The 12,430-nt window shown below is 39.3% G+C and overlaps 1 protein-coding gene across 1 annotated transcript in view; it reads right to left on the bottom strand.

The window, feature by feature from the left end:
- ERICH3 (glutamate rich 3) overlaps positions 1-12,430 on the bottom strand; it is a gene marked incomplete at its 3' end in the record, with an annotated part of 155,008 nt that overhangs the window by 99,589 nt on the left and 42,989 nt on the right. Inside the window, exons 3-4 of the mRNA XM_045291739.1 lie at positions 9,754-9,879; positions 4,103-4,174 (exon numbers count right to left, since the gene is read on the bottom strand). Coding sequence (XP_045147674.1) covers positions 4,103-4,174; positions 9,754-9,879 — 198 coding nt within the window. The remainder of the gene's footprint in view (positions 1-4,102; positions 4,175-9,753; positions 9,880-12,430) is intronic.

Below are 12,430 nucleotides of genomic sequence, written 5' to 3'. Positions count from 1 at the left end.
AAAATTTAGAAATAGATAGTAATAAAAGTTGCACAACATTGTAAATGTGGCAATACCATTGACGTGCATACTTTAAAAATGGATCAAATGAAAAAATGTTGTCATATACAGTTTACCACACTAAAATACAAAAATAAATAAGGCTATAAATAAAAAAGTATAAAAATAATGAAAACCTAAAAATGACCTATTCCCAGATGCATCTATAACACCAAAATTACCACGAATAAAACTTATAAGGGGAGGAACTGAAATGTCTAGAATGACCTTCTCCCAGGGTCACAGCATGCGCGTGCAGCTAGCTTCACGTGTCGGGGAGTGAGGGTGAGGGCACAGGAAGCAGAGCTGCCATCACTGATACCACTTCAGGCAAGGCTGCTTGCCCTTCAGTTCCAACAATCATCTTTATCCATCAATGCTGCAGCAGAATTACAGAATCTATAAGTCAGTCTTTAATAAAGGACATTATCAGGAAAGTTGAATTAACGACAATCTCTGCACTCCAACTTCTCCAGTCTTGAAAAACGGCCCTCTCTTCTACTATACAGCAACGGTTTTGTAACATGATTTTCTTTGACCATGATAGAATGGACAGATTTGACTCTATCAAGCAAAAAGGAAAATGTATAGTCTTATATGGCCAGTTATTCCACAGAAGCTTTAAATATATTCATCAATTCGTGAGATGTGGTTTTGGGCCCACATTTGTAATCCTGCACAGAAAATTAAGAACAGCATGTGAGCTTAAATGGCTCAAGAAATTGAGTAAAACTGCCAACCTAAATGGAAGCCTTCCCAACCTGCCCAATTGAACCTCTCAGCTCTTGATTTAAATTTATATATTTCATAAGTTCACTGCAATGAAGGGATATAAAATACAAGACTAGAAACCAAACAAAGAATTTTAAAATGCCCTCTGAAGCTATAACACAATCATCATTCTCATAGAGATGGAAACACATTCATCATCTTTCTATGGAAGAAAAGAGACCATGGATAAGAAAAGCACTATTGCAGAGGAAGACCAAAGTAGAAGTCTCAAATTTCCAGGTCTCAGCATTTATTAAACAGCCATCACAGTCAAAAAAGCTTGGTCCTCTTACAAGGAGACACATGGGTCAATGAAACAAAATTGAGAAGCCAGAAATAAATGCATCGACTGATAGACAGCTGCCAAGAAAGCAAACTAAGTATAACACTGGGGAAGTCTGTTCCAAAAGATTTCCTTAACGTGTAAAAGAACAAATATGTTACTTTAAGGACAACGGTGCTAAGGTGTGCCTGATCCAAGCCTTGCTAGTTTCAATGTGTTTGCATGCTAGCCAATGAAGAAGGAAGAGCAGAGCAAAAGGTATACAAATAAATGATAGAGTCGGTGCAAAATACTGAAATTGCTATGGACTACTTTGGACATGGGTGTAGGAGGAAGCAATTCCCTGAGAAGGACATCATGCTACCTTAAGAGGAGGGTCAATGGAAAGTAGAAGACCACCAGATCCATGAACTGACACATGTGGCAACAACAATGGGTTCAGACAAAGGACAAGTGGTGAGGAGGGCACTTAAGGAGGCCGTGCTTCATCTGCTGTACATAGGGATAAGTTGCCATACATCAGAACAGACTCAAGGGCAGTGAACAACATCACTGGACAGTTGACCTTCAGCAAAGCGCTGAGATCCATTAAAGGGGGAAGAGATAGTCTCTTTGACAAACAGTACTTGTAAAACTGGATACCCAATTGCAGAAACGTGAAATAGGATCCATATTCCTTCCACACCATATGCAAAGACTAGCTCAAGGGGGATCCAAGATCTAAATATAAAGCCTAAACTGTAAAACCGTAAAGATTTTTTTAAAGGGCAAATTTCAGGGGGTGGCTAATCTAAACTATCAAACATGGCTAAAACGCACAGATAGCAGGAGATAAACTAGACAGACAAGTTAAACACCTATACCTGTGCACATCAAAAGTCTTCTCCAAAAGAGGCCTTATAGACTGGGGAAATATTTTTGGCAGTGAAAATCAGACAAAGAACTGATCTTTAAAACATGTAGACAATTTTCACTACCGCAGCAACAAAAAGACCAAAAAATCCAATTAAAAATGGACAGAAGACGTCATTGGACACCTCACTGAACCAAATATACAAGCAAGCAAGAAAAACATGAATCAATTAGTAACCCACTGCAATTGAGTAGACTCTAACTCATAGCAATCCTTCTATAAGCTGTAGCTCTTGATGGGAACAGACAGCCTCCTCTTTCTCTCATGAGAGGTTAGTGATTTTGAACTGCAAAGTTTGCTGTTAGCCATCCAGCCCTTACCAGACACCATCACCAAGTTCCCTTTATTAGCCAATAGGGAGATGGAAATCAAACCAACAATATCATGTCAACACAAAAAAAGTTAACAACAGTAAACAATAATTGCTGACAGAAGTGTGGAGAAATTGAAACTGCCATACATTGCTGGTAGAAATATAGAACGATACAACTGCTATGAAAAAGAACGTATAACTTCCTTAAAAAGTTGAAATGAAAATTGGAAATACCCGATAATCTAGAAATCCCACCACAAGGAGTGCTAAAGTTAAAGGCAACTTTAGTAAGTATTATTATATACACAATTCCATAGTCACAGTAATAACAAACAATAATTTACAAGTGGATACATAGCCAAATATGTAAACTGAATAGATGTGAGCGATCATCTGGGAGCACACCCATTTGTAGGCTTCACAGAGGATATTTCTATATCTGTTTGTGTTGCAAATATATCATAGGGTTTAATGGGGCATAGGAAGGGTAACGTTTTGAAAAGCTCGTAGACAAAAACCAAGCCCCTTAAGGAAGACGCCAGTGGACTTTGGAACTAAGAGCCACAGGGCAGGATACATCTAGGCCAACTAGCATAACGTAGAATGCACATGCAATGTTCTGTATCATATTTCAGTGAGTAGCAAGCGGGGCGTTAAAAACTTTTGTATGGCTGTCTAAGATGCAGCTATTGTTCTCTTCCCATAGAGAGCAAAGCCAAGTAAAGAAAATCAAAGACAAGGCTCACGGAGACAATTGGTTTCTAGGACTAAGAGATGACATCACCTCCACTGCCCTAAGACGCAGATGATGCCTGGCTACCACTACTGACGTCTCTGATCAGGATCACCATGTTAGGTCCTAGACAGAGTGGGAGAGGGGGAGATGCATAATACAATTCAAGATCATAAAAAAAGACGTACTTGGCGAATAGAATCTAGTGGAACCCTATGACTTTTAGACACCTTTCATGTCTGGAATTGAACCCACTGCTGGGGATCAACATTTCAGCCAAGCAATAGAAAAGTCTAGAAAGTAAATAAAAACCCCAGGGAGCAATTTACTTCTCAGTGCAATCAAATCTATGATACCCAAAAGGTAGATTTATCCAAACAAAGCCCAGAACACAGAAAAGAGGAATAAAAATGAGCAAATGGAAATAGGTAACTTGGGGAAGAAGTGCAGAGTGCTGTTACGGAGGGATTGCAAACACTTCATACAACAAAATGTCTATAATTGAGTGTGAAACTCATTTGCTCCGTAAACTTTCACTCAAAGCACAATAAAATCTCGAAACAAAACTTAAACATGCTCTGGACAAAATGCCTACATCTCTTCGTGCTTTCTTTTGCTGTAGTGGGCTTTTCCTACTGCAGATTTCCAAAGGCTACAGTGCCATGAAAATGTGCCGTTGTGTAATTCTTCAAATGCCTTGGTTTCCATCATACCAGTGACATTACCATAATTTTTCACCTCTTTAAAGCAAACAGGAAGACCTTTGGCTCCTATCACCTCTTAACCAATGATTTACAAATTCAAAACTTCAAACCTGAGAATATTTTTCAGTTTTTCTTTGAAAGGTTTGTATCTTATTAAAATGTATCTCGTACAATTAGGTCCAACATAATCATGACCTTCTATGAAGATCACAGCCAAAACCAGGCCCGGAAGAACCATAATTTGACCTCAATGATAAGCGAGCCCAATGTAAAGGACCACAAGGATCATGGCTTCGGAAATGATAAAAAATATTAGGGAGTAAAAGAGAGTTGTGCCACTCCTTACCTTAAACCTCTGAACGCGCTCCTTCCTAGCTATGGCCTCCAGTTTCTTTTTTATTTCAAGCTGGTGGTAACGCTGAGCCCATAGGAAGGAATGGAGGAGAGAATCATATCAATTACAGTAAGTACTTTTTTGGGAGGCAAATAATCCCTACAGTTAACTGTTCTCAGGAGATATACCCTTGTGTCATTGAGATGGAGAATAATCACCTGCATAAATGTGCAGGTGGGGATATAAATCGGTACAACTCTTTGGAAAACCAATTCCTAATATATATTATGCAGTTAAAAATGCTCATACCCTTGAACCATTAAATTTCACTTCTAAACGGAGGGTGACAATCTGAATAATAAAGTAATTTTCTATGACCATTCTGTTTGAAAGTTATTTTTTTCTATCATAGCAAACATTTAGAAGCAATATGAACAATGAAGAAAATGATGAAGCATTTGCTGCATTCATATGATGGACTAGAATAGCATCATTAAGGCTCTTTAAGATTTTGTTTTTAAAAATTGGAAAATGCATGTAAAGTAGATAAAAACCAGGACACAAACCAGTATTGTGCAGAATTACAATTTAACTCATCAAACCGTAGTTGTGGCTATCTCTCAAACATTTCTAAACACAAGCAATTCCGTTTTAAAATTAAGACAGAATAACCGTGAACTTGCCTTAGGTCGCATATCTAGTTGGTAGCAGAAATTTGAACTCTGACTATCTTACTCTAACGTCCAGGTGTCCATACTAAGACAGGAGGAACCCTGGGGGCATAGTGGTTGAAGTTGGGCTGTGACTTGCATGGTTGGCGGTCCTAAACCAGCAGCAGCCCTGCAGGAGGACGACGGGTGTCTACTCCTTTAAAAGTCTCAGGAACTCTCAAGGAGCCAGCATGAGTCAGCATTGACGTGATGGCAGTATGTTGGTTTGGTTTTGTTTGTTTTGCGAGACAAAGACATGCCTCTCTCTCACACAGTATCATTTTACTAATGTACACGCCGAAGACCTAAAACAATATTGTCGACATCACATGCAAGTAAGATTTTGCTAAAAAGCATCCAAAAAATGAGATTGGCAGGGAACTGCCTGAGCAGATTCAGAAGAGGAGGTGATGTGGAACACAGGATATCATTGCTGATGTCAGATGGAGCTTGGCTCAAAGCTGAGAGTACCAGAAAGATGTTTACTTGTGTTTTATTGACTATGCAAAGGCATACAACTGGGTGGACCATCATAAACTACGGATAGCCTTAAGGAGAATGGGAATTCCAGAACATTTCATTGTGCTCATTCGGAACTTGTACATGGATAATGAGGCCTTTGTGTGAACAAGATAAGAGAATACTGCATGGCTTAAAATCAGGAAAGGTGTACATCATGGTTGCATCTTCTCACCATACCTGTTTACTTTTATGCTCAGAAAATAATCATAGAAACTGGCTTATAGGAAGAAGAATGGAGAGTCAGGATTGGAGGAAGGCTTATTAACAAGCTGTAATATGCAGATGACACCTCCATGCTTGCAGAACGTGAGGAAGACTTGAAACATTAGCTGCTGAAGATCAAAAATCGCAGCTTCCAGTCTGCATGTGGACTCAATGTAAAGAAGACCAAATCCTCACAACTGGACCAATAGGTATAGCATGATAAAAGGAGCAACAGTTGGTGTCGTCAGGGCCTTTTTTCTTACTTAGTGCCACAATCCATGCTGATGGACGCAGCAGTCAAGAGATCAAAATATGCATTGTGTTAAGTAAGTCTGCTACGTAAGTCCTCTTTAAGTATTGAAAAGCAAGAACGTTACTTTGAGGACGAAGATGCACCTGACCTAAGCCATGTATTTTGCATCATCACATATGAATGTGAAAGTTGGGCATTTTATAAAGAAGACCGAAGGAAAATGTAATGCATTTGAATCGTGGTGCTGGAGGGAATACTGAAAATATTGTGGACTGCTGAAAGGACAGGCAGGTCTGTCTTGGAAGAAGTATGCCCAGAGAGCTCCTAGAGGGTAAACATGGCTCGGCTTCATCTTCCACACGTGGTGCAGAGAGACCCGGCCTGGAGAAGGGCATCCTGCCTGGAAAAGAGGAGGAGGAGGAGCAGAAGGGGAAGGTCCTCAAGGAGATGGATTGACACAGCGGCTGCAACGGTGGGCTCAGCCATAAGAGCAATTCTGAGAAGGGTGCAAGACCGACCGAACAGTGTTTCCTTCTGTTGGACGTTGGATAGCTATGGGTCGGAACCGATTTGATGGCACTTAACAACAACAACGGCATACATAGACATCATAGTGACCCTGTGGACAGGGTAGGGCTGATCCCGTAGGTCTCCAGGATGTAAATCTACAAGGAAGCAGAAATCCTCATCTTTCTCCAGCAGAGCACTGTTGACCTGTGGTGAGGGGTCAATAATGAATGATTATTGACTTAAGGGCAGTGAGTTTCCATTTGTGAGATATACGGAAATTGGAGGGTAAAAAAGATTAAAAGGAAGTGTAAGTATGTTAACAGCAACTATCTCTGAGAGAAAGAATTATATATGCTTACAATCCTTCTTTATACTTTTCCCCAAGTTTTCTATAATAGAGTTCATTTTATAATTTAGAACTAAACATCACATAAAAAATAAGCTCCTTACTATTCAAATTTAAATTATTTAGACATGTTTGAAGGTGTTTGACCTATCCGGTACTTAGGGATCCTTCAGAAATCCATTTGCTTGTTTTGTTTTCCCTTTGCCCTTGATCCAGTCTGCTTCCTTTGAGAATCCTCCTTCTCAGTCTTTACCCAAGTATCAGCAAACCCCTTCTTGACACTTGCCTTTCTTCTCTCTCTCTCTGTTCTCATAGTTTTCAGCAAACTATGCTAAATATTACCAACCATTTTTTTCATCATCTACTTATTTTCAATTAACTCAGTCACCAGCCATGCCATACCTCCTCTTCAACACCATAAGAATACTTTTCCCCAGGGCACCCAAGTCTTTGTCTTCTGAGTCAAATCTAATGTCTTTTTTTTCCTAAGCCCGTATCGTACTCAACCATCCTGCAGGCTTCCACAACACTGTTTCCTCAAGCACATCATTCTGTTCACTGGAAGGATTTCTTTCCAGTCCGTTTTGTTGCTCTGCCAGGATGGTTGGAGATGCTGTGGGCTCTATTTTCCTTCCACCTACTTTATAGAATCAGTGTGAATATTCTCATTTCTTCCTCTTCAGTAGTTCTGGAGGCAGCCGCAGATCTGCAGCATTATCTCTACCGCTGTGCATCCATCCCCTTTGGCAAAAACGTCTTAATTGACCTCCAACCTCCAATCTTTTCCAGCTCATTAATCCATCTTCCACACATTTAGCAAGTGCGTTCCTCTATGCCACTCGCCTGGTGGAGGACATTGCAGCACATACTCTGTAGACTTGGTTGCGAAGAAAACACTCTCCAGAAACAGGCCCAGCCTCCAGTGCCCTCTGTAGGCTGGGCAGCCTGACCTCAGGGCACTCCTATTTTCTACCATCAAATCCTTCCACACCACTGTTGCTTTGGAACTGCTGCCTTTCATCTCTGGAGTCTCTGCCTTGTTTTCACGTGGTGAACTCCCCCTCAGTCTTAAAGACCCCATGTGCACAGCAGGGCCTCTGTTCGGCTTCTCCTGCTCCCATTGACACATCCTCATTCTCTTACTTTCAAGGCCCACTCTGCAGGCTCTTGTCTAGCACATACCCACTTTCTACTGTATGCTTATTGTTATATTTCTCTGCAGCTATTGGCACAGGGAAAGCCTGCAATTAATGTTTGGTGCAAGAAAGAATATATGAATATTAAGACCACTATTAAGAATATCAGTAAACAATATCAGTTTAAAGCAAATGTGAGACAAATATCAGACACATCAGACAGGGGTCACTCTGTGAGTTGGCACAGAGCATCTGACAGCATATATCAATTACATATCACAGAATGCATGAAGAATGCATGCAGTCTTAAAAACAGCACAGGTAGCAGGTAGTATATATCATGACATGTCGTGATGTGTCAACTGTGTGAAACCTTGAAAAATCACTTTAAGGGACTACACTGGGAAAACCAGTGTTAAGGCAAAACCCACTAAAACAGAAGTCAGTGTTGCTTAAGTTTGAAATGAACAAAATTTATACTTTACTATTTTTTTAATCATAGTTATAGGATTGAAAGTAAAAATCTAGTGGGAATAATTTAAGGGGAAACTTTTCCAGTGTGCTAAACTACCTCTGAATATCATCTGATTTCTCTCTATTTTTTATAGGTGGGTACTTAAAAAGCACATGGCAAGTTCCATTATCATTTAATTCAAATTTCCATGAGCTTTTCGAAGCCCCCTGTTACACACCCCTATATACAAAATCATCATGCGTGATATTAAAAATTTAAGAATACAAAAATTTGGATTATTTCAAGATGTCCCTTAGGATAACCAAATCCCTTAGGTATTCAAAATTCGTTTGAATTCTAGAACAAGTAGCACTTAAATTTATTTTGGCTAAATTTTACATTAAATACCATTTGTAGAATATTTCCAAGAATGTAAGTACCAAACTTGAGTAGAAAAAAATTATATAATTTAACACCTATTAGTCTGTGCTGAAAATCTTGTAACATAGTTGCACTACATATTATGACTTTCTGCTAATCAATAATTCTTAAAAGACAGAAATTTGTTTTTGTTTCAAGTTTTTTTTAAAAAATCTAGTTTAAAAGCAAGTGAATTTGGTGACCATAAAAAAAGATGCCATGTAATTAATAAGCATGTTGTAAAACAAAAACGAGTCCCTAAGTTAACAGCTCATGCATGTTGTAAATGAACATAACATTTGCAAGGTATGATGGCATTGTAATAATAAATCTTTTCATTGGCACGACACTTAGTATTGGTTTACTGATGATTCTATGTTTGTTCATAAATGTTTACAGCACCCGCAGGTCAATGGTTTTATGAGTCAAGTTTCTGATTTACGACTTACAGTGTGGTCAAGCCAAGAAGTGACAGGCTTTTTCTTGGATATTAAAACAGTGTTGATGCTTGGAACTACAAGTTTCATGGACCAAGACTAAAATAATTTGTCAAGTTAGAGAGATATCCACTGAAAATGCCATGTCAGATTTAAAACAGTAATTGTTGATGGTTGGGTTGTAAATTTGCACTGACCAACGTGGCCTAAAGTAGGCGGGACGGCAGATGTTTCCATGCCTATTCCTTGAAACTTAGCATACGGCTGCGTTTCAGAGCCTTAAAAAGATAACAGATCTGAAATAATTCATGGCAGTGGGATTCCTGATATTTAAACAGATGTCACTTTTTTCCCCCTTGCAAATGAAAATTGAGGTACAGATGGTGAGGGCTGGTAGTTTTAGAGTAGCCATTATGGATTAAAAACATTCATTTGGAAAATTAAATATCACAAGATATATAATGATTTCCATACTTTTAACTATCTGGAAATGGATAAAAATTGACTTTAGGACCCTGGTTAACCTAGAGAGACAGGGAATTTCTCAGGCTCTCTCGTTCATTACCTTTTAATGCAATAGAGGAAGAATCCCCTGACTTCTGGGTAAAGAAGACAAATTTATTATCACAGCCATAAATTTCCATTATAGAGAAAATAGTAAATACCTTTACCTCCATATCAAGGACTTTATGAAAAATAGCCTGGGCCAAACACTCGCGGATATATTTTTGGTGATCTCGCTTCATGATGTTTAGTTTGTATTCTTTTTCAGAGCGTATTCTTCCACTTCTTGTGATCTGTCAGGAACAAATAACAACAGAGAAAGACAAGAGGGAACATGTATTCTTAGTTGCCAAAAAAAAGAGGATAAGAAAGAGAAAGAGAGAGAAGGTGGCAGTATTTTCAGGCAAAAGGAAAATAGCACTATAATTGATCAACTTTCTCTCTTAATAAATATTTCATTAGGCAAAAATGAATAAGGCAGTCTCATATACCCATCATTGTGAAAACACACAGGTGGCGTGCCTGATGTTTCAAACAAGGTTCTCATTAGAGTGGCTATTTTCTTTTTTTAATTCTTGATGGAACCCAGGTGTTCTTTTTATTCTTCTTCTTTTTGTTATACATCCTAGGAAGACGTGGAGTGCCACCCGAAGCAACGAACTGGAGCCGTGAACACAGGACTGTTGCTCTCACAGGAAACACCGAGAAGGGCAAAATATGTATGCTACAAAGGATCTCATCCATTTGCTTTAAAAATAAAAAATTGTTGATTTTATTACTTTGTTTTCAGGTTTTTTTCCCCTTCTTCCACTCTCTAATCCAAAGTTTGATTTAATTTGCAATGATTCAGAACTACAGGTGATATAGTACTATAGACAGAAGGTATCTGGTACGAGTCTCAGTTGGCACTGATAGAAGTCACAGGAGGGGCATGTTGTTTTTAATTTTTACTTATTTTTCTTATCTTTTAATTCCTCCTAAAGAGGGCTGATGGTACAGTGGGTTAACCATTGGGCTGGTTCCAAGTTCCAAGGTTTGAATCTACCTTCCAGTCACTCTGTGAGAGGAAGATGTAGCAGTAGGTTTCCATAAAAGTTTAAAAGAACACTTGTCATCCAACCCTCTGTTCTCAAACTAGTTCTGATTTGTGGTAATCCTACGGCACAGACTAGAGTTGCTCCAAGGGGTTTCTGAAACTGCAATTGAAATTGTCACGGTTTCTGTCTTATTTGGATCCACAATCAATGCTGATGGAAGCAGAGGCCAAGAAATCAAATTCTGAGCATTGGGTAAATCTTCTCCACATGACCTCTTTAGAGTATGGAAAAGCAGGGATTTTGCTGTGAGGACTAAGATGTGCCTGCCCCAAGCTATGGTATTGTCCATCATCTCATATCAGAGTGAAAGTTGGGCATAGACTAAGGAAGATTGAAGAAGAATCAATGTCTTTTGAATGATGGTGCAAGTGGAGACTTTGGAAAGTACCACAGACTGCCAAAAGTACAAACAAATCCGTCTCAGAAGAAGTACAGCCAGAATGCTCTTTAGAGGCCAGGATTGCAGATGTGGTCTCACATACTTTGGGCATGTTGTTGGAGAGAAAGTGGTCCCTGGAGAAGGACATCATGCTTGGTAAAGTAGAAGAGCTCAGGAAAAGAGGAAGGCCCTCAGCCAGATGGATTGACTCAAACATAAGCACAATCGAAAGAATTGCACTGTACCGGGCTTTGATTTGTTTTGATGTACATAGCATCACTGTGACTGAGTTTCAGCACCTAAAAACAACATGTATTCACCGTAGCCGATAGCCTTTTCTTTCTTCCATGGAGCCACTGTCGCTTTTGAACCACTGACCTTGTAGTTAGCAGCTCAATTCTTAACCTGCTGTGCCTCCAGGCTCCTAAGCAATCCTACTTCTAAATATAACTTCTAAATTTCTTAATTTTGTTCTATGATACTGGTAGCTTCAACAGTGGAGTATTGAGATTTACTAGAGTTCATTAAAAAATGAATAAATACAAGTATTTCCAATAGAAGAAAAGGGTGTAGTTGAAAGTGTGCTTGGAATTACAAAAACAAAAAACACAGAGCCTTTGAAATGCATTGGCCACGGCAATAACACGCCATGTGTATCAAACTGGAAAAAAAGTATTGAGAGTACTCTGTACCAGCATTCCTTTGGCAGTTCAAATTTGTCCTTGTTCTCTCTCCTGAGAGTGTCCCTGGTTTCAACTAGAGCAGACACCCTGACTAGTTAGAGATTCTCAAACTTCAGCCTGCATCAGAATTGTCCACAGGGTTTGCCAACAAAGAGACTGATGGGTTCCCTCCTTTTACGTCTCATTCAGTAAGTCTGGAGTGGGGCTCTAGAATTCACATTTTCTAACCAGAACCAACTCAAGGGCATCAGCCAACAATAACAAACCGGCTCCCAGGTGATACTGAACAGTGCTGATTCAGGGGGACTTCTGCTCTGGGGAAATGGGGTACCTTCCTTATTTGAGCTGCCGTGCATAGAGTCAGTGTTCAAGAACTCTGCGTTAATTATGTTGGTAAGTAAATACCGAATCCTCACAAAATGTACCTGAAGTTGATAGATTATTATTCAAAGAGGCAATGTTAATAATAACAACCATAATTATAACCATTTATTGTCACAACAGCCCTGTGTATCCCTAAGCTGATTTTTCAATTGAGCACGTTGGGGCTGAAAATTTTAAGTGATTTGCTTTAGATTCGATGTCTTCTGAATCGTAGAGCTAGAATTTCAGCCTAAGTCTGAAAACAAAGCCTCAGGAGACTAAATGTAAGCTCCTGGAGATCTACCAGCTACAGTGCCATGCT

The sequence above is a fragment of the Echinops telfairi genome, unplaced genomic scaffold, assembly GCF_000313985.2.
Source record: "Echinops telfairi isolate 266 unplaced genomic scaffold, ASM31398v2 ScPeMD7_443;HRSCAF=831, whole genome shotgun sequence".
NCBI classification, from domain to species: domain Eukaryota; kingdom Metazoa; phylum Chordata; class Mammalia; order Afrosoricida; family Tenrecidae; genus Echinops; species Echinops telfairi.
This window is presented reverse-complemented; position numbering and strand designations above follow the sequence as displayed.